The sequence below is a fragment of the Seriola aureovittata genome, chromosome 19 (assembly GCF_021018895.1).
Source record: "Seriola aureovittata isolate HTS-2021-v1 ecotype China chromosome 19, ASM2101889v1, whole genome shotgun sequence".
In the NCBI taxonomy this organism is placed as follows: Eukaryota; Metazoa; Chordata; class Actinopteri; order Carangiformes; family Carangidae; genus Seriola; species Seriola aureovittata.
In genome coordinates, this window is record NC_079382.1 from 11,019,129 (window position 1) to 11,046,554 (window position 27,426).

General features: G+C 40.8%; 1 protein-coding gene across 1 annotated transcript; it reads left to right on the forward strand.

The window, feature by feature from the left end:
- The first annotated feature begins 5,857 nt into the window (after positions 1-5,857).
- On the forward strand, positions 5,858-27,153 carry pinx1 (PIN2 (TERF1) interacting telomerase inhibitor 1). The gene is made up of 7 exons (XM_056405287.1): positions 5,858-5,953; positions 6,704-6,813; positions 6,945-7,037; positions 7,885-7,966; positions 9,206-9,295; positions 13,590-13,666; positions 25,495-27,153. The coding sequence occupies exons 1-7, from the start codon at positions 5,935-5,937 to the stop codon at positions 26,194-26,196; spliced, it is 1,173 nt and encodes a 390-aa protein (XP_056261262.1). The 5' UTR covers positions 5,858-5,934; the 3' UTR covers positions 26,197-27,153.
- The last annotated feature ends 273 nt before the right edge of the window (positions 27,154-27,426 follow it).

Below are 27,426 nucleotides of genomic sequence, written 5' to 3' on the forward strand. Positions count from 1 at the left end.
CATTTTTGACCTGTGTGATAGAGAGCATGCCATGGCAAATATTTTTGAGTACGACATGTTCTCTCAGTCAAAGTGAACGTTTAAATCGTCTGAACATGGATCTGTCTTCAGTTAAAGTGATAGATTTGTTTTTTTTTAAACCATTTCCTTTTTGTTTTAAGGTGTATAAAAGTGGTCAGTTATACAAGCTGCTGAGCATTAGATATCACTTACAGTATTCCTGGCAGTGTGTAACCGTCGGCAAACAAGATCCATTGGAGCGTGCGTTTAGTGATCTTAATGGCTGTTCTGTGGAGTAAAGCTTAAAATGCAGTGACCTGCAGAATCACCTTACAAATAAAATGGCCAGATTTATCTCAAATGTTACCTTTTTATTGATCTGACTATGGTAATTGTAGGTGATAATAATAATAAAAAAGTCTGGTTGCATTTTCAGCATTTCTTGAACAAGTTGATACTTGTATTGGTACATGTCTGACTGCAGAGATGAGTATTGAGGACATGAGATATAACCCATGAATACCTTTTGTGTGGCAAAAATCATAGGGTCAAACAAAATCATATGACGTAAAGAAGAATCCAAAGGTTAGGATCTGCATATGTGGACATTTGAGAAAACACATCACACAGGTTTTTTTTTTTCTTTTTTACAAAACACAAGCACAAACCTGCTTTGACTGACTCTACTATGCAGATATAAATGCTCTCCTGCTATGATATAGGGTTGAAGCATTTTTGCCTTAAGCAATAATACAGTTGCTCAGGTGAAATGTGGGGCTCCTCAACATGAAATGTCAGTGTTATGACACTCAGAATCATATGTAGTTGAGTACAGATTAAAGTGCATTTGCTTCTGTCAAAGAAGCCAGAAAAATAGACATTTATGCTAAATTCCAGAAACCTTATGGGCCTCCAAATAATCAAAAGAAGAAATGATTAAAAATAAGAATTATATAGTTGAGTTAACAAATGTTTAATCTGTGACCTGAAGAAAATAAGGGAAATGATGGAAAGTGTTGAAGAAGCTGAGCTGATGCAGATGGCTATGCAAATGTACATTATATATAGAGTATATGTATATATACTGCCTTTAAATTTCAGATTCATTGTAAAGATGAGTCACATATCAGCAGCAGCTGCAGCACAACTGAAGCAAACCTGGGGATGAACTGTTTGGTTTCGGTTTGTTTGAACTGACTCTAATGTGCCAAACTGATGCAAATACACAAAGTTCTTTCCTCGCTGTTTTAGCTGAGAGAAGTAGGTTTCAATTAACAAGAAAGCAAATATAACACTATACAAGCCGGAGACATATGAACAGAATGGAGCTACAGTTTATTTACTTGGACCACAATCTCCTACAGAAGAAGAATGGGCAAATAAACATCCAAGATGAGGAAAGTGTCCCACTCAGCACATCAATAAATGCACTAAACCGAAGCTGCTGTAGTCCCTTCATCAAAAGGGATCATAAAGTGTAACCCTGAGGACAGCAGTTTCCTTCACTACACGCTTCATAGCCTTTCTTCAATTTCTCTGTGTCAGTAATTGCAGCTGTTCCAGGTGACCTTGTTTGGTTTTGTTTTGCAGTTGCACTGCAGAAAGTAAGTATGCACAGAGGGCAGACAGATCGGCTGAGCGCACAAAAAGATTCACTTCATTCAGCGTTGAGCAAAAGGAGGCACATTTTCCGTTCGGTCTCTATCATGAGCCGCTGAGCTTGAAGAGCGTGCTGGCTTTCATTTCAACAACACACTACATGAGCTCTCGTCACCTAATTACTGCCTCTTTCCCCTGTCAATGTATGTCAATAAATCTGCGGGTGTGCTCTGTGGCTGGTGTGAAAACATATGATTTTCTCATTACAAATCTCCAGAAACTGCATCAGAAGCGTTTTCACACATCCCCATAACTCCACCGTGTAGGAATAATTTCACACTGCAGGATCTGCTCTCACACCCAGCAGACATTCTACAAATAATACTATTTTTAATTTCCGAAGATTTTGCAGGTTTACACGGCAGAGGGAAAACTAAATAAGGTAGTGATCTCATGAAGAAGATCCCTGTAAGTACTTTAATCATACTTGCTTACATGACTACAAAGGTTTGTCATGTTAGTCTGATTGCATAAAAGCAGCATTTCTATTTTTCTTTCTAAATATAAAGGGAGGTTTAGTTCAGCTAGCAGGGATACAAACTGGATACACCATGTGCTTAAATTACAGCTGGTTTTGATGGTAATTTTGTCATTTCACTTGTCAAAATCCTTTTTAAACAAGATTTTATGTAATTTCTGTTAATGTGAAAGAGTGCAACATTATTTGCTCTCAGGACCTTGGTAGAAATGCGGAATTGCAAATGAAAATCAATATTTGAACTAGATTTGAAATGTTCCAAATATGGCTCTAATTCAGTTTTCCTGCTGTTGGGAACAGAGTGTCTTTTTGCAGACATTTGCCTCTAAATGTGAGGTCGCCTTATACAGCTGTGAGTATAGCCTATACTATGGACCAATACATAACTGGAAAATCAACTTATCTTTCAAGGTTTACAGCACACACACACACACACACACACACACACACACACACACACACACCTACACATGTGCAAGCAAATGGAATAAATACATGTCGATCTTTTGTAGAGATTAAATATTCCCCTATGTAGAGTTTGTTTTGGCTGCCTATATATGTGTGACTGAACATGTGTGTGTCTCAAAGATGGCGCTTTCCAGGAAGAGGCACTGGAGGGTGATGGAGGAAGGTGTTTTGAAACAGAAGCAACAAAGAGCCATCTGACGAGGCCTTCACTTTTTCCCTCCGTGTTCTCTTTCTAGTAAGGGAAACCTTGCCTGTTATGTAAGACGTCTCACTGGATGTGCACACTCACCAGCAGGCCCTCCTCCCATCAGCCAATCAGAGGGCTTCTTCGGCCTCCTGGGCCCCAGTGTTTTGTTCGTCATCGTGTAATAAGATTCGCACAGTGTGCAGCAGCTTACGTTGGACCGGGGCAGAAAGTGAAGGGCGAGACATAAAGAAGACCTGGGGGAGGGAGCTGTTGGGCAATGGGCCAAAAACGCCATAACACTCTGTACCACAGCTGTTATTCCACATGGAGACCTGTTGCTATGGTAATGAGGGCCAAGACCCTACCACCACTTCCCCACCCTCTAGCTGCAAGAGAAATGTAAAGGCACATGTACTGTACAGTATATTCGTCCTTCACAGTTACAGGCTTTTATCCAGCTCAGGCAAAGCAGTACAGTGCCGTGGCTGCTGTATTCTTCGTTTGTGACAATGTCTCATAATTACAAACAGACAGAGGTGACTGGCAGTTCATCAAAGAGCAAAAATCTTTGGCTCTTATTAAAGATGTCATGTCAATTTTTTTTCCTTTTTAAGGGAAATGCTTTTGCTAAACACTGAGTGGATTTTTTACTATTCCAGTGGTCTGGAACAGGATTGATGCTATCATGTTCAGGAAATCAATTTTGACTTCGAGATCCCGGTCACATTTACGAGCTCTATGAATCAGTGATCTCTACTTCAGCCATGAATTTAGAATGAAGTGTTTGAACTGATCTGACCTTTACACTGGGACTGCACAGACCAGTGCATGTTAAAGCACTTTTTATTATTATAAATCAGACCATCATGGTTTTAACATAAAAAGAGCTCTTTAAGGTTGGTCAAAAAAAGAAAAAGAAACAAAACAGGAATGACAAGACCTGGTGTGATAACAGGAGCTCTATAGGCAGCCTCCTGGTGCAGCAGTCTTGTGTTGACTGTATTCACTGGTGCTGATCCCTTTCAGGTTTCTGTTACACAACCTTGCCTTAATCCCATGCTTGAGGTGGTAAATTTAACCGCAGATTTACAGTCAGATTAGACCTTCACACAACTCAGTTCTCTTGACCATTACAGACACAAAATGATTTCTGACTCTGGAACAGCAGATTCACATCAAATGTAACAGCAGAATCTTGTTCACTTTAATCCCATGAGCAAAGCTTTGCAATTTGAACAAGACTGTGTGATACATACGACTGTCAGTATCTTATACAGAGCATGTTTGAACTTGCTAACCATGCAAACCATCATCATTTGAGAGAGTTTAATCTTCAAGGATTTGCAGCACAGACTTGAATTAGAAAAATAAAAAGTAAAAGCAGATACATCAGGTGGAAGCACAAAGAAAACCCTAGGTCATATTAACTTGGCACACTGGCTCCTTCGTTTGGAAAACAACTCTTGAAGGTGACCTGTGTTTTTTTTTTTATCCACGGCATAATTTCAAAGAACAAAACGATCTTGATAATATTTATTCAGCATAAATAAATATCATGTTCATTCTTTGCCTGGGGCAGAAAAAAATTGTTTACACTTGTCTCATAATAGGACTAAGGGTTTTCCTTCTGATAGGGCTGATAAAAATTTCAAAAAAGTTCCCAGAAAGCTTTCATAACCCAGAAGTAACTCAAGGACATTCAGTCGCAGACACCACTTACACCTGCAAAACAACCGCCTATAATACGGCCCCTGGAGCGTAATGTTAGCCTAACTGCTATTGTCCTTCATCTGCGAGCTGTAGCCTACTACTTAAGGCTTGGTTTCTGGTTGTTTATTTGGGTTAATATGTTGTCTTTGGTGTTGATTACAAGTTACATAAGAGGACTTTAACATTCATGTGGAATCCAGTGGGTCCACATCTCAGCAACAGCGTTTTGCTCTGTGGTGGTTAAAGCTGCTGCCTTCAAGTGCTGGTTGTAAGCTCTTTTTTCAGATTTCAAGTGGGTTTGTTGGCAGCAAAAGAGCTTGAAACAAAATTAACAAACAAAGGCTAATGGCTAAAGGCTGTATGTCAGAGAGGACAAAATGATGCTCGTCCACTTGGTCGTCTCTATGATTAACAGCAACTTCTCAGCTCTAAACTAAACTAAACTATAACTGAGAGGTTCACGACTGCTTGTGGCTGTGATATTTCAGGACAGGAAGGTACTATACTATGCTTTACAATACTATAATATTTGCATGATAAAGCATTAAAATAAGATCTTGTTTAGGGTTAGAGCATAACATGCATCAGAAAAAGACCTTACATTTCTGTGTTGGCTGCACATATGGAAGCAAGAACACATTGTGCAATGCTTTGTTTGAATTGGACTCGTCAAAGTTTAGTTTTGGGTGGAGTTTGGCTGATACATGGGCTGATACTGGGGTGATATAAGCTGATATTGGCTGATCACAGATACATATATTGATATTGGCATGTATATTGGAAGATAAGTTAATGTTTTAACCTGCATTTCTCAGATATTTGATCCTTGTTTCAAGCATAACATACATTGTATTTTTTATATATATATTACTTGTTAAAAGCAAAACAAAACATTTTTTTTCATATATGTTATTGCTAAACTTTCTGGATACATTTTAATCACAACTCTAATAAGTGTTTAAATAAAGAAATAGACGAAATTATATTTTGCTAATATTTTTTGTAGTAGCCATATTTTCTTCACATTGTTTTATCAGTACTGGATTCCTACTCAATGAGTCAATTAACAGTTTTTGATTAATTGTACCTGGGTGACCTGGCACACGTTGGTTTTTGTTATGCCTGTGTGTGTGCGTGTGTGTGTGTGTGTGTGTGTGTGTGTGTGTGTGTGTGTGTGTGTGTGTGTGTGTGTGTGGCGCCCTCTCTTGACGAAAATAATATCTTGCAGTAATGCGAATAAAAGTAACGATAATATCAATAGTGAAAATAAAAGACTTATTAATACGCTTTCATACACATAGAATATGACACAGAATAGATATTATTTTATAAGTAGATGTTTACAACAAACAACCTGCGTGGTCAAACTTTGTCTTCAGGCATATTACGGGACGCCTACTCGACTTTCGTCAAGCTGGTTAAGGACCCAAGGATGTCCATGCTTGCTGAGCGTTCGTATACTTCCTCTAGTGTTTTGATGCATATTTCCCTTTTCTTTCAATGTAACTATATGTATTTCTGTGTTTTGTGTTCATAAAAACTGCCACTACATACTGTCAAGAAATTTTCTTCCCAAATGAATCAGTATGTTGTACTTGTTAAAGTATCCCGGTAGCTAGCATTAGCATTAGCCACAGCACTCTGAGTAAACACGTGTCTTCTCCTGTAACTCTGCATCTATCTACAGTAACTCGTCATCAGCTCGTTTTTGGCTAATGTTTTGTCCTTAATGGGGGAATTGTTTTTTGTTTATTTACAGTCTCCTTTCAAACAATTTTGCCACATTGTTCATGGCCGATGACAGCTGTCACTCACTGTTTACAGACACGACACCTCATTGTCAGAATTTTTTGAATATTTAAATTTATCTGAACCGATAAACTGAATTTACTAACACAGTAAAACCAGCATACTAAAAGTTTTTGAAATGCGTGTATTGAAATGACAGAGATGCAGGACAGTATCACAGTGTGAGAGTAATATCGGCTAAGTCTTGTTTCTGACCATCTGTTCACTGTAGCTGTAGCGTAAACTGACTATTACAGAACTTATATATTTTTATGTTGATTCGTAACAGTTATCAGTTTTCTGTATGTGGACTAGTCAGAGTCAGCTTGCAGTGTGAGATTCCTTCTCCTGGTCCTTTATGTAATGTGGTGTTGGCTGACTGTTATGTAATAATGTTGTTGTTTTCTTTATAGCCCGGAGGAAACAGAAGTGGTCTGTTGACCCCAGGAACAGCGCCTGGAGTAATGATGACTCCAAATTTGGCCAGAAGATGCTGGAGCGAATGGGCTGGTCCAAGGGCAAGGTAAGTGTAGAGATGGAGCTCTGTTGTATCCAGTACCAGAGTAAACAGTGGTGTTTTTTTTTTTTGGGGGGGGGGCAGTGAATGGCTGAGTTGGTGTCACATGATTTTCGGTCTTTTCTTCTCATGTAAAGGGCCTGGGTAGGAGTGAGCAAGGCTCCACTGACCACATCAAAGTAAAAGTAAAAAACGACAGCTATGGGCTTGGAACCAGTGCCAGCTATGAGGTGAGCTCATTCAACACTTGGTGATTTAACGCTTATGGTTTAATTTATGGGAACGATGCATTTTTATGTGGTGTGATGAATGGGTGTATTTAAACTACTTGAATTTGACTTACTACAGTTTTTTAATCATAATTATTTCAGTATTAATTTGAATGACCATGCTGTACAAATAATAAGATTGGCACCCTAACACCTGATGTAAAAGCACCATAGTAATAATGCTAGTATTACAGTAATGTTTCCTGTGGACTGATGTCATAGTTCAAGGTCATTGTTCTCAAAAACATTTACAGGTAGTAAATTCATGTTGTGTAAATATTCAAATTTCTGTGTTGCTGTGTTGTGTCCCTCTGGTGCTGCTGCCAGAAGTTAATTGCACACAGATTTTAATCACAAACTATGAGCCATGCACAGCTGGTGCATTTACAGCTGAGTGCTCCAGTTTTTAAGAGGCATATGGCAGGTCCACTCACAGGCTGTCTAACTTAAGCTTTATTTCCCTCAAGGTGAAATTTGTCTCGTAGCCATGTAAAATGCAGAACACTGATTTGAAATACACACTCAACAGCATAACATAAAACCTGGTGTATATCCAGCTATCACTACCCCACTCAGTCATCCACGGTCAAAACAAGAGCAGCATCATCATCATCATCATCATCATCACCCACCTGTACTGCCACAAATCTGGCAACTAGTGTAGGAACCATGAACCAAGCCTTTTTGGTATGAATGTTTTAAGTCAGTTAAATCTACATGTTACTTTTGAAACTGTCTGAAAACAGATTAGTTATCGTCAAACACAAGTATTTCGGTTCTATTGTGCTGAGATCTCCTGTGTTTACAGGACAACTGGATTGCCCACCAAGATGATTTCAATGAAGTCCTTGCTCAACTGAACAACTGCCATAGTCAAAACAACAGCAACGGTGTGTACACAAAGTTTGGTTAAGCTGTGCAGTGTATGTATAATAGAATTTATATGTGGTGTCAACTCTATGGGGTTACTGCAGGTTTAGCATATAGCAACTCTACTTGCTTTTGGTACGAGGTACTCCTTTTTCCACTGCAGATAGTACCCCCTCAATGCAGCGTCGTTACCATAGCAATGCTGAAGCTATCATGACGTTGTCTTCAACGCAACACACACATGAACAGTGGATGGTAAGGAAGGGATACTAAGCAGAGAAAACATCTGCACCTCCTCAATTAACCACAGCTTGGATTTCTGGGTTGTCATGTTAAAAAAAATAGAACAATAACTTACAGAAATATAACTATTATTACTATAACTAGGCTACAGACAGCGGTGTGCAGTCCCTTGACTGTTTTTCAAGATGGCGGGTTTGTTCAGAACATCCCGTCTCGCACAATGATGACCAAACAGTAGTCTGCAGTGTTTTCACATCACTCTCTGGTATCACCTCAGCTCACTTGGAACCTCAGTGGAGGTGATACCAAGAGAATCACAAGGAACTGTCCACAACTTGCGCCGGATGAAAAACCCCAAAAAAGCTATGTAGTGTCGAGTTGAGCAGGTACCATGCAGTGGAAAAGGGCTATTTTATTTTTTAAATTGTGAGGCATGTAAGTGTAAATTGGGCATTCAGATCTGTCTTTTGTTTATCACTGTTTCTTTACACTTTGTCCAAAGGATACTATACTTTCATATATGTTTGATACATTTTTTTATCTATTTATTTGGTAGGTACTAATGTAGAAATGGTCCATGCACTAAACAACATATTACTCAGTCTTGCAATGTCTTACACCATTGATTTAAAATCTATCTTTTGTTTATCACCATTTAGAGTCGACTCTTGATGAAACTTTAAGATGTGTATGTACTTAGTTTTAATAGTAACTGTCCCAACAGCAGTTACAACCTCAACAAACAGTGCTACACATGACTATAACAAAGTACTACCATGTGTAGTTTTTTGTGGTTGGATGGTCCATGCGTTGAACAGTAGAGGGTGCCATAGTGCAACATTTAGTTAAGTCTGGATATGGTCACTGTGGCATAATGAACCTAAATCATCATTATCACAGTGCCAGAAGACAAAGCACAGAGATGAGTGTTATATGGGAGCTGGTAGAGGTTCTGTGGAATGATACTGAATATTTTATATTTGTGACTACAATTCAATTTTTTTTATTATCTATAGAGCCTCCACCCGATGAGCAGAAAGGCTTCAGCTTGGAAGAGAAATCGAAGACCTCCAAAAAGAGGGTCCATTACATGAAGTTTACTAAAGGTGGGTTTCTCATTTGGCAGCTGACAGAAGACAGATCAGAGGGGAAAATGGCTTGGGAAGATGCACGCAATGTTTTCTTTTCTCACTCTGATCAGTTATTACATCAGTTACCTGTACAACGGTTTCTGAAGTGTCACTATTCATTGTTCTATTCCCAGTTTTGAGGGAAAACTCAGAACTGATTTGAGATCAGCACCACCCCCACCACCAAATAAAACTGGTGCCTCTGCTTTTTCAGTTTTCTACATACAATATATAAACCTATGTACCACCTGCACATACATGCAGGTAGACAGCCTCCTTTACCCCTCGTTGAGCCTTATGCACTTGGCTCAGACAGCAGATGCTGATCAGAGCTCTGTCAGCCTGTGCTGGGTCAGTTGGCCCAGGTCAGTGCTAGGGGAGGGTATTAATAACTCTTCCCCTCTACTTTCATTACTCCTTTACACGTCAGGAAGTCAAGATTTGCTGGTCAAGGCCAAGTACACTGATAGGCACGAGGAGGAGTTTGGTGTTCAGGACCACTGGAGACCAAAGTGAATAACCCCTAGCCCATATTTTACCGCTGAGTCGTTTTAATTGAGCGTGCAGCATAGTTTAGTAATTACGTGAACAATTTTGTAGGAAGATTGTCAAAGTATTCATTAGTAATGTTGTTCTGTGTTGCACTTAGATTTGCATGTTTTAAACTTCAACGCATAGCTGATATGAAATCGTATAATTTTTGAACAGTCATTCTGCAAGTCCTCATCAAATATGCACATATGTAAAAGTAATGAATCTATAATTGTGTGTGATTGGGTTCACATCTACCTCATCAGGTCAGCATACATGGGAAAACAAAATATCTTAACTTTGGCCTCACCTGGAAGAGCCTTTTATACTTTACGTCATTCAATAGCAACTTCCTGTTTCCTGTTAGGGGCATCTGGCATGTCCATTTACTGGCCCCCCAAAAACAACACCTCCCAGGGGCTGCACGACCCATTAGATGACCCCTCCAGATAAAACGTGACCTCAGTCTCTCCCCTGGACCCTCTCTCCCTGTTTTTGTGATCTTAATTTGGCAGGAGCCACAAAAAGCATGTCCCTGACAGAAGAGATGCACCAAGGCACACTGAGGACATGCAGCACAGACGTTAGGGGTGCGATAATCCCTCTCAGATTTTCTTATTTTCTACCTCTCCTCTTTGCCCTCACTCTTAATAGATACTTCATATGAATGACAAACAAAGTGTTTCTCAAGTTGAAAGTTTTGTGACTCACACAGATGCACCTTTGCCTCAGTTTGTGTCCCCTTCTGTGAGTCTTTATCTGTTTGCACAATGTGAAATGTGATATTGAGAGATAACATACAAAACAACGATGTTACCACACATGACCTTTCACCACATTTGCATCGGAAATTTTGATTTCTGGGCATCTAAAGTGTTTGCAGAATGTTTTCCCAACTAAATTGATAGTTTGTCCCTTTATCTTAATGGGGACATTCTTATCTCAGGATGTATACAATGTAAGATAAGATATTATTTAGATTTTGAACTGAAATCATCTGAGTCAAAATATAAAAACAACAAATACTAATATAGTAAATGGCCTCATTGACCCGATGAGTGAGGACCTCAAACAATACCCTGCTCAAGTCGGCCGCATTTGTCCTTTGTTCGCCTCTGAACATTTCTGTTGACTGTGAACTTGGGCTTTTTATCGACTTTGCATTAGGATGCACTTGTACCCCAACCTGTTGTCAACTAATAAAGTCTGATCCCTCAAGGCTTTAAGTTCTAATCCATTTGTGGAGATCCCTTCCATTATCACTACCAACTGTTTGTAAATGTCAGCGGAGGCGGAATAGCAAGTAGCACCTCCTCTCCCTTCCATCATTTTTATCTTCTCAGACTGTCAGAAAGCGAGGGGGGGGGGGGGTGGGTGAACAGATTAAAGGGGAAATGCAGGTGGGAATGCTTTCAGTGAAATTCAGTCTAAGCAGGAGACCTGTCAATTCAGCTGTGTTTGGCAACATAACACCACTTTAACCTGTCTCTACTCAAAGAGGCCCGCAACTGTTGCCATAGAGCAGAAGGGACGCTGGCATTACTTGTTTGTCCATAAAAGGCTCACACCTTAATTGGAAACTTGAGAAGTCAGTTCTCTACCTGCCCTGAGTGGTCCGACAGGCATGAAGTTTCAGTGCACTTTGACTGTGAAACTCTTTCTGAGAAGTTTAAATGTTGGAGATATTTCTAACACGACAGCCACAGGAAGTCCTATTTTATTTATCTATCTATTTTATCTTTGTTCTATCTATCTATCTATCTATCTTTTTTTTTTATTGTCTCTTTCTGCTGACATTGCCTCACCGTGTCCAGTTCGTGATCTGGATCATGGGCAACCAAAGAGTTACCTGGCAACATGTAACCTGCCACGCCTGTTTGCATGCTTCCACTGGCTGCTCCGGTGCTGGCTCTGCTCCCTGTGAAGCTGTTGCCAAGTTAAGGCTTGGTAATAGATTTAGTGTTGCTAAGCTGGTTACATGAGAGATTGAAAAAGTCAGGTACTACTCTCAAAGTTCAGGATGTGCAGAGGTTCTCCATGGGCAGGCAAAGGTCGACCATTGAATCTGCCAATTGAATAACTGGGTTATATATCCTTTCAGATAAAAAGTTATTATAAAATGCTCAAAATGCAAGATTTATGTTAAAATTATTAACCTCAATGATTTCTTTTTCAAATATTAGTCTTGTATAGTAATTATTTGTTGATTAATTGATTGGCCCTGATATTAAATCTTCCAAACAAAACCCAGCTGCGATAACATCAGAGAGCTCCACCAAACATCTTGGTTTCCCTCTCAGTGCCGGCCTCCTCCTCACTCTCTCCTGCTTTTTTTTTTATTGATATCCTGTTCATGCTGGCTCCCTCACTGCCACCACTAAGGATTGATGGCCTTTGTTTGTGGGGAAAGGCACCAAATTCTCTGTTGCTGAGGTCCGGGGGCCCACAGCATAAACCAGTAACCCAGTTTTAATTGCTGCCTCCATCTATCACCTGTCAGGGCAGCAAGGTTGGCTGATGCAGAATTTAACTACAGCTCTCCATATGCTGCTCTGTGCGGTTACTTTCACCACAACCTTTGGGTTTCTAGCTAAGCAGATTTTTACACTACATGAATACAACTAATCATGCTAAAGAGGTGAGGGCCACAGGCACCAAGTTATTCTATTTATATAAAGTGTTATACATTCATTTCCCTAGAAAGAACATGTCTCGCTCCAGTTTTGTGTTTAATACAGGAGCCATTGATGTGATTGGACAATTTTGTGTGTTTGCCAGTTAGAGCGTCAGAGATTGGTTGGTCTGGTTTGACAAGTTGTCATCCGTGTTATTATTCACCGGTGACCGTGGAAACCAGCAGGTATTCAATAACACTTCAGCAGTGCCCATGTCATCACCATCCTGTGTAATGGTATTCAGCCACCTTTGAACATTTAAGGGACACGTAGGGTTAAGTTTCTTTTTATCAAAACATTGTTATTTGCACTTTCACCTGAAAGCCTGAGAATTTTGACAGGTACTTCCTCATCCAAATGGCAGAGAGGTCAGGTTGGGCATAATTTTAAGTTTGACCTTAGTTCACTAGTTGACAAACACCACAGCCCCCCCCACCCCCCACCCCCTCCTCATTTATTTTAGTTTTCAACATTCTTTCTTGGTTTTACTTCTTAGACCTGCATGTGCAGTGACTTTCAAAGCCAAGAGCAGGGGAGATAGAGGTTTAAAAGCAATAAATAACCAAATGTTATCGGAGCCTCGCTGAAGGAAGAGGATGCAGCTGTACGAACAGGACCTGGGCTTGAGACAGACGACTGTGTGCTCCAGGAGTCTTTGAGGCCCGGCTTGAAAATGGGAATCCGGAGGCGTGGCGTGGCAGACCTTGTCGTCGGTTTATTTTTCTTTGCCGTTTTATCCCTGGAGCAAGAAGCAAGCCACACAAACCTCCTATTTCTTTACTTAGAGACCCCAACCCCCCCCACCCCCCACCCCAAACACACACACTAATGCACTCATGCATTTAACCACAACTATTAGGTTACTATTAGGTTACATTTACATAAGTGAAATGCACTGTACTGCTTTTTTATTTATTTATTTTTTTTTAACATTTTTGTTTATTTTTGTTGTGTTGCTTGAATTAACCTTGCTTCCATCTGCCAGAGCCATTGCACAACAAAACAAGTTTTTTTATGATTTTTTTTTTTTTTTTTAAGTGTTTTTGTTCTTTTCTTTCTTTTAGGGAAGGACCTGTCCTCCCGTAGTGAAACAGACCTTAATTGTATATTTGGGAAGAGAGCAACAGTTGCCAAAGACCAGGTAAGAGACATTAAGATTTCTTCCTGCCTTAAAGTTGCATTTAGACAGCAAAAAAAAAAGGTTTTTGAATTTTAATAAAAGATTAACCTGCAAACAAAGGCAAATACATTTAAAAAAAAAAAAATACAAATTAAGTCGGAATTAAAGAAATTAACACTGTTGATCACTTGTGCTGTGTTAACTTTACAACATTGTAAATAAAGTTTGGTTTTATTCTGTCATAAAACAGTGTACACATAAAACATATATCCAAATATCCACCAATAAAACAAACAAAAAGACAGAGATTCAGTCCAACTTGAAACATGAATAAGCAGAAACACAAATTAAATTTAAAACAAGAAAATCAAAACAATTATAAATGGAATATAAAAGTAGAAGGTATAAAATTGAAACATGACAAGAAAAAACCTTTTTCCACAGTGAGTTCAACATGCAGCATGCAGGTCTTTGTGCTTGAGTCAGACTGTACTACCTCCAGTTACATTTACAGAGAATATTCCTAATGCAAGATGAAAGTTGCTCCTGCAGTAAAACGGTAGCTGTGTAAACTCAGAGGGCAGCCCTCTGACATGCCTGAACCAAGTCAAAATCAAGTATGCACCGAGGGGGAGATGGGATACCTCTGGCCACGTGGCTCGAGCTTATCTGCCTTTGTCTTGGTAATTAAGGATGACCACTGGTGCTGATGCCTCTATCAGTTGCTGCAGCATCATGTGAACCTTCTGCTTCTACAGGGCCCAGCTCCCGAGCAGCCCGTGGCCTTAGATTAGCCATGTCACAGCATGCAGCTTTAACGCTGCCAACAGGCCACTGATGGCGGCAACAGCACCTAAATCCAGTTAAAGGATTTGCACTCTTGCCCCCTACTTCTTTCCTTCACACTCCCTCCTTCCTCGCTGCTTCTGTCTTGGAGCGCTCACATCAGGTAGTTAAGTGTGCCAGCGGGCATTATTAAAGGCAAATCAAAATTGCAGTGAGGTGTGCAGAAATCTGAAATGATGATGCTTGAAAAAAAAAAAAAAGTTGTCTTTTTGCTCTTGGCATTGGTGGTTGATCACTTCAAATGTCGCTTTGCCATTCGGCGTTATGCTGGCCCTCATGCTTTTGAAATGTAGCTTTCAGGCTCAGGCAGGTGCAAGTTGAACTCAAGCCCAGTAAAAAAGAAAAACAAAACAAAACCTCCATTTGATCTCTTCTTTAAAAAAGCAGTTCTTGAATTATGATTGTCAGAAATTAAAGAGGGAAATTACAACTATCTCACACCACATTATCTTTTCACTGAGATGAAAGACGGTAAGAGTTGTAATACATTTTAAGATTTGTTGAGATTTCAGATGCTGCTTCAAAATTGTTATTGATCAACTAAAATGAATAACAAATGGGACTGTTTTTCTGACTCTGCATTCACGTAAACTGAAATTTTATTTAAAAATACATGAGACGTGACCCAAAAACACGAAACTGCTATTTTATTATGGATTGATAAATCCTCATTTATTTTTGCCGTCATAAGTTTTCCTGACCCCATACAGAGCCACAAGGACAATGATGAATGTAGCTTTTGGACTGAGAGACACAGAAAAGCCTCTTGCTGGCTTCTTCTGTTTATCTCAAGCATTTGGCTTGAAGAAATTGGCATCTTGAAATCCATAAATTGTACAAGGAAAAACCCTTGTCTATTCCCCTGCAGGTGCTGAGCCATAACATCACAATGGCCGCTGCTCCCTAGCTGATTAACATTGGAAATGCAGGCAATATACACCATCATTTTCTCCCTAATCGTTTGGTTATGGGTTGTTATTTTTCCGCCAGAAGGGACACCATTGACCATATCGAAAACACTGAACACAATTACAATGGCTTCCCATGAGGCCTTGTGTTGAAGCCCAGCAACATCTGAGGTTGTTGGGAAGAGGTAAAGAGGGTGATGGACCAATCAAGCTTTAGGCTTTAGACATTGTGCAGTGAGTGTCCTGTGAGTGTGTGCGTATCACTGCTAGTGACCCTCGCCTCGCACTGATCTGTGCTTACATTCGTCCGCCATCACTGTTCCAGCTCAAAATGTGGTCTACAGTGTGCACACATGCATTATCTCAATACCCCAAACAGCTGTATTCCTACACAGCGACTGTATAAACACTGGGAGCTTAAGTTTGGTGGTGGAGTTGATTTGTAGTTTGTTCAAGCTGCCACCAGTCGCATTATCACATATATGCATCCTGACGAGGTGAGGCCAGGAGACCTGACCAAATCTGGATCGGCTTCTCCAGGACGGCCCACCTTCCCCCTCATGAATCTTCCACCACTTCACCCACCACCCACTGCTGTCTCTCCACTGCACCCCCCCACCCACCCCCCCACCCCCACTCCTCCACTGCTGGGGTTTTCCTTCCTCTGCAGTGATGTGTTTCCTGCTCGCCTCTTATCGCTGCTCACAACACTCCCCGAAATGCAGACACACGCGCACACACACACACACACACACACACACACACACACACACACACACACACACACACACACACACACACACACTCAGCAGTCCCACATGCCTCTGTTCATCAAAGGCAGCATTGGATGTGTTGAAAAGAACATATGAGCAGATGGGACAGATTATAAACCCCTCTGTATTAGTTGGTTATATTTAGATATAACCTGAAGTTGTCTTTAAAGTAGTTAAGATAAAAAATTGCTTTGTAATCTTACGTCCTGACTGGATACCTGTATTCATCGTTAAAATCTTATTTCTTTTTAAGTTAATTTTCAATTTTTAATATGTGATAGGAAAAATAATGACAGTAAAATGTGCCAGGATTTCTTTTGATATTCTTCAATTACAGGTGCATGTGGAAGCTGAAGAAAACAGACAAATTGGGTTGTTTTTTTTTTTTAAAACTCACTCGAGTTACAACTTGAAAATTTGATGCGACAGAACTTAATTAATTTTGTAGCATAATGTTGTGCTATTGTACACAGTAAAGATAATTATACACATGGCAGCATGAGATAAGAAGTGTTGATTAACTACATACCTAACAAATTGAAATAACAGGTGTAGCCTTCTGAATTTAGCACACCTTACTTTTCATGTAACATTGTTTACAGGATGATTGGATGACATCTATTCCACCCATTCATGTAGCCACCTGAAAATGTATGCTTAAAACCATTATTTACACTCCCTGACCAGTGAGGGTTATCAAGCTGTGGTGGAGCACCTGTCCATCTACACGGCTCTCTGTTATCCATCACCCATCCCACGCCCGCGAGCCCCCTCCTTCTCCTGCCTCCTCTTGCGCCCCTCAACACAATTACTCACCACATGACAAACGACAGGCTCTCTCTGCCGAGATATCAAAAAGCCCCGGCCACTTCTAAATGAAGGCACTTTGGCAGCCCTGTGCTCCCCGTGCTTATCGGCGGGCAAGCAGTGCCCCTGGCCGTCCTGTGCCCCCCCCCCATTCCTTCCTCCTCCTACTCCTCCACCACCCCCGGCTCTCCGTGCCCTCCTCAGGGGGTTTAGTTAGGGGAGCCACATGGAGGGCCAGCCCAGCTTGATTTATCTCCCTTGCCCCTCTGCCCGGCCACTCAGGCAGGCCGAAAGAGCCGACGAGGCTCCAGCGGGCCTCAGCTCGAAAGCCCGGCATTAGCTGAAATAAACCATTCTGCCGCCCAGTGAAAAATGTCCTCTGATTGGCTAATTAATCAGTCAAAGGGGAGCGACGCGGCTTGTGACTTGAGGGACCCAAGCGGTCGACCGCAGAGGGCCTGCTGATAAATAGACTCCCCGCCGATTCATACATCAACAAAAGTTAGTCATTTTTTAAAGCCGCCAGCTCAGATGAAAGGTGGAAACAAGCCATAGTTTTATTTTTCCACCTACATTTTCTTCTACGTTTCTTTTTTGTTCAAAATGACAAAATTCAGTTTTATCTTTTTTTTTTTTTTGTCTAAAGCCACATTTTTCAAAACAAAATGTAATGTATATTTTGAATATTGAATGAAAAGAAAATGATGTTTTTTCGTTTATGCTTCCAGAATAGTTTTTTCCTTTTACCTTAAAACGGTGCTGCCTTTACTGAATTTTCTTCAGTTTGCTTTCTAAACTCTAAATGGAGACTGATTCAACTTCTTAATCAGTACTGTAAATATAACTGTGATATCTATACAGAAAGAATTAAGTTTTGTGGTGAATTAACTGTGACAACTATTTGACTGTTAGAAACATTGAAATTGACCAGTTCATTAGCTCGATACTCCCTGAATGTGACAGGAAAGAAAAATGGTTGAGTATAACTCAACACAAATCTTGTTTTGACGTCTGAACCCTCCAGTCAGACAGTTGGTATGGCGCACACTGCTCTCGGGTCAGCGTGACCCCCGCGGCCTCTCCCACTCCCACTCCTGCTTAGGCACAAAGGGCCGAGGATCAGGCCTCATCGGGTGGCACCTGTTGCAAGTTTTTCCTGCCCACGCGTCGTCCACATGAAGGATCGTGCGTCAGCAGGGGCTCCCCCGATACCACCATCTTAAGGAACATGGAGCCGGGGCAACGCGAGTTGGGGCCTCAGCGTTTGGCAGATGCGTCGGCAAGGCATCTTCTGCTCTTTGCTGACAGCGCAGAAGCAAAATGTGTTTGTCAGTACAGAAATCCTGTGTAACTCTGGTGTGCAACTCTAGTACCCACTATAGGATTCATAGGTTGCTACTAAGGCCTGTGAACAATGACGTGAGGCATTGTTGAACTTTTTCATCCTGTTTCCATCCAGATGGTTATTGCTTATTGATGAGGCATGAAAATGTTTCCGTTAACGTGGTTAATGCTTGATGTAATCATAGGACTCAGACATTTTTATTTCAGCTCAACTTCATTCAAGTAACAGACAGTCAAACATTTGACTTTTTATATGCTTTTTTTTAAAGCTATTTATTTTTCCACATGTTGACTTCCTTTATTAGGATGGAAGCTGATGATTGTTGCCTTGGAAAACGTTACATGTGGCTATTACAGTATATATTCAAGTATTTTTAAGCAGATTTATTTTATTTTAGCTTATTTTCTTCACAGCATTAAGTGTATGTTTGTCTACACTAACAGGATCATTCTACACTGGCCCACTGCTCTGTTTAATTCACAGTATAAATAGAAATACGGCACCAAAGCAGCGAGTTTATTGTTGGCTCAGTTGTCCATTACCTTGCAGTGTTGATCTGTTGAAAAGGGATGCCGGTGTAAACGTGCGTTGTCTCAGTGTGGTTGGCGCAGTTTGAATGGGCCAGTGCACTCATGCAGGGAGTTTGGCTTATTGTGAAGCTGCGGAGCTCTAATTCATTCTCAGATAACATCTAATTGCCCCAAGCAAGAGCTCTCCCTTTCTTGAGCATGTTTGTTGACAGGCCCTTTTGCTTGTACCGCTGAAAATATCAAGACCCGCCAAAGGCCCCCCTCCTCTCTTCTACAAAGACACACACACACTCACACCACACATTTACCACCTACCTCCCTGGCAGTTGTGTGGACTGCTCCCTCCTGGCCATGCCAGCTCGCTGACACTTACAGATTAGCGCAGGACAAAAAAAGAAAAAGAGGGCGTCCGTCTCTTAGTTACGAGCCTAAGCTAGAATACATGGGGCCAGGGTAATTACGGCCTGGTGAAGCTAACCGCCCAAAGATTTTCCAGCCCTCTCGGCTGTTTACAGCCACCGACTACCGTTTAATCACTGACTCTTTAATCTAATAAATCACAGCTGGGGAAAATAATCACTGTATCTTCCCTCTCTGGGGTTGGGGTGGGGGGACCCCTATGCTCTTGAGGAGGGCTTTGTAGGCAAGCGTTTGCAGTATTGAACAAACACAGGGTAGTCACGCTGCATGCATAATGTTGTCTTCATTTGTTGCTTATGATAAACGTTCCCGTACTGGGCACAAAGCGCAATTTTTCAAAAGCCTTTTTTTGTGTTTTGTCTTAACTACACAGAGAAAGTATTCCTTTAGCAAATGTATTGGTTTGTGGAAGCTTCCGTGTGTGGCATTTAATCCTTTTATGGTTTTAACTTTGTTTCTTTGTGTAAACATGATTTCTGGAGAAAATGAAGATAAATATTAGGATAAGTTTGAAGGCAGTGATGTTACTTAAAAAATATTGATGTCTACTGAACAGTTTGCTTATTTACCAGAAAATAAGGTATCCACCTGTTTTTCTGTCCGCCCACATCAGGCTCATGAAGGATGGGCTGCTGGACCTGTGTGCTCATCAGGGAGAGACAGCTGGCTAATCAGGGCCTGATCCATAGACCTTGAGTATCGCCAAATTTATTATTGTGGCAGGACAATGAGGGCACACTCATGCAATTACAGACCCAACCAATATTGGCTAGAATTTATTGAAAAAAAAAAAAAGGAAGTAATGCAAACAGGCAGTTTTTAAGAAAATAAATGAGCAACTGCAGCTTTGTCAAATGCTAATTAACGTGAGCCAGAAGGTGAGTTTACACCTTGAAAAGTGGATTAGTTATACTCAACTGTTCATATTTACCTTTTTTAATAACTTAATAAATCTAAAACAAGTAAACTTCCCACCTTGTATTTTAGTCTTAAATAAACTAATAAACCAATCAGATCAAAGTATGAATTAATATCTTAAGTCTGTTTAACTTTTTATGAAAAAAAGTAATGTACTACATGTCTGTTGGGCTATGCATGAAAACCCTCCACTACTGCAGGTAGAGTTATGAGCCCCTGTTCACACTCATTTTGTAAGCAACCACATTCACTGGTTTTATCTTTGCATCAGCAGTATGGGGCTGCCAAAATACCAGCGATGTACTACACATTTTTACAGGACCGCTGTGTTCGTGCTAACAAACAGATAGTGGATTTAATGTGTGATTTGAGTATGATTATTAATAGCGATAAGGGGTGCAGCTACCCATTGTGTTTAGCATTTTTAAATCTTTTTTTCTCAACAGTCTGTAATCTAGTTAGTCTATGATGTAAAAAATCACATGCTCATTATGAGTTGGATCGTTGTTGGATCGTTGTCTTCAGATTCCTTATTTTACTCAGATAAATAATTTAATTTGAAACAGAAATGAATGCAAATGGCATATGGTGCCCACTTGTTAGACTTTAATAAGGTGAAAATATTTGGGAAGCCCTGTGCTGATCCACAGAATCGAAGGACAGATCCATGCATTTAGTAGAACCGTTTGGTGGATCTCCATCCACATTTTTTGATTTGAATGGAACTGCCAGTAATGAGGAAAAATCTCAACAAATCTTTTTAGACCTAGCTGAGGCGAGAAATGTGGTAAAGTGCAATGATTAATCATGATATACAGGAATCTTAATTAAAAGCCCACTCAAGCTTCTGCTTCACCGAAGAGACGGAGTAGCAGCAAAAACATCAGACCTGTGTGGAGAGCTGCAATGTTTCTTCAATTAACAGGAAACAAACTAAACTAAATCTTCACCTCCACCTTCTTCTTCTACTGTATTTTAATGGCACCTGACTGGAGAATTAAAACTTGCACTGCGTTTGGCTAGCAAAATAGTGGCAAAGCTAAAAGACCTCGGATTGAGATCATACATGAAAAAGACTTCATTAGGACATTTCCTACAAGTACTAATTCTGTAGTTTCTTTCTCTCTTTACAAATAGACATGATTAAGCAGTTTTTATTGCTTCATAAAGGTTTCAGATCTAGTCAGTAATCAGTTAATTGAATAAATTTCTTGGCTGATCTTGCTGTGTTAAAAAAGTTTCACATACACTTTAGTAAACCTTCTCCACCATCCTCTGCTGGCTTGATTGACTCTCCTCCTGAATATGTTGGCCTCCCTATCTTGGCACCTTGGCACATGTCTCAGCGTTGGCTTTCCATTGGCTACATTAGCAGGGAGAGATAGAACTGGAGTGTCTTGAAGGAGGCGGCCTGTTGAATGTCTTCCCACCCTCTCCTTTTCTCTGGGACCCTCTGCGGGCCCTCCCTGTGTTCCCTGCCCAGCCCCAGCCCCCGCCAGGGGGGAGAGCGGAGCAGGAAGGGCTCGATAGCCAGCCAGACCGCTCCTCTGCCGAAGGAGCCTTATCTCAGACCTGCACACAGTGCACTGAGCGCATCCTTTTCCTGGGGTTTTGGGTCTGGGAGGAGGAGGAGGAGGAGGAGGAGGAGGAGGAGGAGTAGTAGACACGGCTGGATATAGGTGTGTTCTCCAACCCTCCACGCGTCAACCCCACTGTGGTCTAGCCTGGGACTACTGTTTTTCAGTCTTTCTTTCCTTATTCCAGCAATTATGTAAACAGGTTTTGTAAAATGGTAAAGTCCGTTTTTGAGATGTAGATGGTAGTTACATTCAAATACTTTTTATATATACTTTCTAGAAAGAAGGTTGAATTCATAAGGAATAATATTCACCTTTGCTTAACTTAATACACTGAGGTGTTTTTCTTCTACAGCCTTACTTGGTCTGGTATGACCAGTAGCTTATGTTAGCAAACTTTAGATATTTCTGTGTAGTTATTGAGATTATTGAGTCACCTCACTGACATTACATTCCTAACTACTTGCAACTGTTACATGTTTTAGCCTTTACCATCATCCCTAACCTTGTGAGGAAGCTGGGTTTCTCACAAAGGAGAATCCATCCTGCCAGACTCCAGGCTATTAGCTTGTGGCTAAACCACAGTCGTTTGTACCAGTCAGTTTCTTATGAGGGAGGAACTGCTGGTAGTGACGGGCAAGTCTTAGGTGTGACGTCAGCAACAGTGGCGGCTCGTAAAGAGGTTCACGGAGATGCTTCTGTAGCATCAGTTATATCAGAGCTAGAGAGTATTTCTTCACTAAAAGAAGGAATTTGATTTACCAACTGGCTCTGTTGGTAGTGAAAAAAAATGGGAAGGATGCAGAATCTGATTTGTTGAAATTAGCCTTTGATAGACGGTGATGGCTCATCCAATCACCATTTTATTGACAAAGGTCTACACTAAAGGTGATAATATTTTAATCCTGCATGCCTTAGACATTTGATATTAAATTTAGTGTGATTGCTATTTTTTGTGTCAATATTGTGAAGCTTATGATGGGAATTGCATATCGACTTGTGCCTGCTGCCTACAACGTGCCATGGCACTCGCAGTCATTGAATACCTACAGTAATGGTGACTGGTAACAGGCCAGAGAAAACAACACACACCTGGAAATAGGGAAACAAGATCTGAAGCATTACTGCAGAGTTGTGTCTTAGTGACACGTTGCCCTCAGCTTTCGCCAACAAAAATCTCCAGGGTTGCCAGTAAAACTGACTGGATCTGTAACATTATATTCATACTGTATGTGTGTGTCCAGCCTGCGCTCAGCACAGCACTTTCCCCCTGTCAGATCAGAGTCTAATGGAGATCCCCAGGCAGTGAGGATGAACCACATACCAAGTTGCAGCCACTTTCCCCTGATGAAGATGTTTCTCTCTCTCAGTCACTCCCCCCCCCCCCCCCCCCCCCCCCCCGCTCATTCACCCTCTCCCTCTCTTGAGAGTAATTTCACAGGCAGCTCTAAAGTGGCCCCCAGCCATCTTCCCAAATCCCAGATACATGTTGTTTGGCGCTGTCAGCTCTAAGCCCCATCTCCACTTTCCCAAGCAGAGAGGATGCCATTGTGCAGTAACAGGGAGTATAGATTTTCTCTGAGAAGTTGGAAAGTTTTGTTTAATGGCACCTCACCTGAAGGGCCTTATCCCCCTTGTTAGAAGTTGGGGTTCTTTCTCGTTGAGGTCTGAGGTGGCAGAAAACTTCTGTTAGTCAGTTTTAACACCTGGCCTGTCATTTAGCTTCAATCATCTGCCTCATGTCAGTGTGAGGCTTCCGAATCCATCCGCTTTAGATGTAATCATGATATGTAATACTTAGTCGGATCAGTTGAAGTCTTTCATGTTATTTCCCTTGTATAATTTAAAGCCTAAAGAGAGAGAATTTATGCCTGTGCTATATTCACAGAGCAATCTTTTTTTTTACCGTTTTAATCAATATATCAGATTGCAAAAACAATGGTAGTTTCCTTTATGGAAATGTATTGACTTTTAGTGGGTTAAGACAAATAGCTTGCAGGGTTTCACAGAAGTCCATGGTGGCTGGTTTAAAAGAAACAACACTTTTGATAATCCTGAATTTTCTAAGTAACCAAATTATTAGCCAAATAGATATAGTAGACTTAAAGCCCTGGACAAAGCCCAGTGCATATGTCAGTATTTCAGTTTGTTAGGTCCCACAAGACGTGTTCGCATCTACATCCACATTGTTTCACCTAACCATCAGTTAGCTTGTCTATCTCAATCAGCGTTGAGGGTCAAAACAGTGTAATCTGCATGTAAAAGCTTAAAGGCCAAACCACGAGGTGACTCGCCACGACTGTGTTTTTCAATTTATCTCTCATCTGTAGGGTTTGAAAAATGCCGTCCACTTGGCCATCTCTGAGGTAATACACAGAGCGGCAGTATTGTTTAGTGCGATTCTCAGGAGGAGCTTCTGTATTCTTCTGGACGAATCATTATGCATTGAGTAGGCCATTAGGAAAATGAAGACAAATGGGTCACAGGGGTGAGGTGACAAATTGTTCCTGCTGTACATTTCTGGACCTGGACCGTGTTGTGCTTCACAGTTGTGAAGTTGGCACTGTTTAATGTGTTACCTAAAGGTCGGAGAGATGAGTTGGTGACCAGACTGTTTCACATCCCTAGACTGGAGATAGTTTAACCAAAACAAATGAGTGCTGCTCTTTCCTCGTGATTAACCTTCAATGTTGGTGTAGGGATCACCTCATGTCTTTTTTTTTTCTTTTGGCAGACACACATACAGCAGTTACAATAAGCAGCTAACACCTGCATGAGTTGTTTTTATCTTTGCACAATTATGTCATGTAACAAGGGGAAAGGTCTCATGTCTCAATATTAACACCAGAAACCTGCATTTCCTGCAAGAGGAATAAAACCTGAAAGATAAAGAAACACCACTGAATTTGATTTCATATATATATATGTATATATATATATAAAAAAACATTGAGCCAAGTCAACACCGAAAATAAATCATAGCAATACCAAATTTGTATTTACTACAGAACTGTTGAAGTGTTGCTATTCAGGTTTTCCCCGAAAAGCTCTGAAGGATCAAGCAATGAATTGTTGTCGATGTTTATGTTCTTAATTGAAGACCGTGTTAAAGGGGAGTCGTTTGCTCAGTAAATCATTCAGTAATTTGCTGATACTGATGCACTTTAAATATCAGGAAGTGAACTGTTGTCACTCTGAACTGAGAAGTGGCTCCTGAACGCTGTCAGCACTTATGTTTTTGTCAGACTCTCCCTCATCAGACACAGATATTGTTGCATTCTGGTGGGAAAATGAATTTCCCAGTTGTGGGATAAATAAAGTTATTCTAATCTAATCTAATCTAATCTAAAAGTCAAATCTCAGCTGGAGCTTGCTTTACTATCAAGGAGCTGTTGCAGAGGGAGAGCAGTGAAGGAGTTGACTGCGCAAGGACAAACAGCTGGATGTGTGGACCTACATAGTGTTTTAAGAAAAAGATGAAAAATGTCAGGTGTGACAGGTCCGGGATGTTTATTTTAAGGTGATCCTTTTAACAGCTATTGTTACATCGACATCCTATTTCTCTTTTCACTCACTTAAATCTTCCTGGTTAATCTCTGCATGTTGATTGACAGTCACTTAAGCTTCCAGGCGAACCATTGTCTGCTGTCTATTTCTGTGTAGATCGTTGAAATGCTGCATCAAAGCTTAACTCTGTATTGTTTTTGTGTGTGTTTTTGGTCTAGGAGAGCAACAGCAGTGATTCTCAGGGTGAGGCGGAGGAGAATCCGACTCCTGCTACTCCTGAACTGGATACAGAGTCCAAGACGGTGACGAGTACTCTCACTATGCAGGAGTATTTTGCGCAGCGAATGGCTCAGCTGAAGAAGGCTCGGGGACAGGCCCAGAGTGCAACATCCCCAGGGGAGACGGAGACCACCGAGACATCACGTCCACCCGAGGAACCCAGTCCCATCCACAGTAGCAACAATGACACGGTGGAGCCCAAAAAGAAAAAGAAGAAGAATAAGAAGAAAAAGGCAACGGATGAGGTGGAAATGGTAGAAGACAAGAGTAGTACTCCCATTGTAGTGGAAGATGATGACAACCAGGAGCAGGAACGTTCAAAGAAAAAGAAGAAAAAGAGGAAAATGGCAGAAAACGAAGATGCTACAGACGAGAACTGCAGCTCCACCTCTGGTGTGGAGCAGAACTGTGAGGAGCTGCCTCCTTCCAAAAAGAAAAAGCTTAAAAAGCACAATAAGGAAACTGAGGTACTAAATGGACACGAGCCATCTGAGGAGCAAACTGCAGAATCAGAAGTTGTACAGAAAAAGAGAAAGAAAGTTCGAGAGGAGGCGGGCGATGTTGTAGAAGAGGACAAGGAGGACGTGGTGGAGAAGAAATCCAAAAAGAACAAGAAAAAGAAGAAGAAACATCAAGAATAGGGTGGAGTTAGGAGTTTGTGCTGTTATCCTGGAGGCTCGCATGTATGAAAAAAATGCTTTTTCATGCACCAATCAAATATCATTTGTATGTACAACCTAATTACCTGTCCATGACGAACACTTGGCTTCAGTGAGGAGAGAGGAGGTTTGATATTTGGTCAAGCTGCCCAGTAAAGTGTCAGACACTGGGATACACAACCGTTACTGCAGGTGGTAAGATGCCTCGATGAGAAGATTGATTCCACTCACGTCTGCACAGTATATATGAAGCTAAGGACTATACCATAACAGCCCATAAAACCACTACATGTTGTTTTCACTCATTGGATTTTGTTCTGTTTCAACAAACAAGACATGACATGATAATTACAGCGTTTTCTGAGATGCTGGTTGGTGGATACCTTTAGTCAGAGCTGGGCTAGCTGTTTACAATCTTGATCCTAAGCTAAGCTAACCACCTGCTGGTTGCAGCATCATATTTACTGTACAGACAAGAGAGAGGCATTCATGTTCTCATTCAACGAATAAACGTAGGCCCCAAAATGTTAAACTATTCCTTTAATCTGTTCAGAGTTTATTTCTTTCTGTTCGACTGGCCCCACAATGTGTAAACTGCATTAATACAGACATCACAAGCTGACAGACTATTTTAACCAGCCCTCTTTAAGATAATAAGGTTTTTGCAGATGCCATCGTTGTGTATGTTTCCATATTAAATATATAAGCAAAATTTCAATAGCTTTTATTTTCTAGCCGGCAATTATTTTTATTTTTTATCTATATCTTCAAATGACAGATATCCCAGTGTCAAATGAAACTCTCCATATTGTTAAAGTGACCCAGAGTCAGTTTTGTAACAACAACAGAAGCACATAAAAATGATCTGATTTATGAGCTGAAAAACGTTGGTGCTTTACCTGGATCAAATCCCTTTTTAAATAAATCCAGATGCTTGTGCATGTTTGATTTTTTTTTTTCTTCATAGGTGGATGTATAAAGAAAATATAGGAGAGTTCTGTGGAGAAACTCTTGCTGATCAGCTGTAAAGGTAATCTAAAGATATTGTATCTAAACATAGGCAGCTTTCACAGCACTCACCATTTCACCTTCCAAATGTGATTTATGAGGTTATGAAATCTTTTCTTTGACTTGACAGACGAACTCTTAACAAGCCAGTCTTGTTGAGCAATGACTGGGTGGTGTGAGTCAAAGGAGGAAAAGGGAAACTAC

What these genes read in the sequence shown, in the direction of transcription:
- pinx1 (XM_056405287.1), top strand. An exon ending in TAGTCAAAACAACAGCAACG is followed by an intron (nt 7,967 to 9,205) that starts GTGTGTACACAA and finishes TATTATCTATAG; the next exon opens with AGCCTCCACCCGATGAGCAG. An exon ending in CAACAGTTGCCAAAGACCAG is followed by an intron (nt 13,667 to 25,494) that starts GTAAGAGACATT and finishes TTTTTGGTCTAG; the next exon opens with GAGAGCAACAGCAGTGATTC.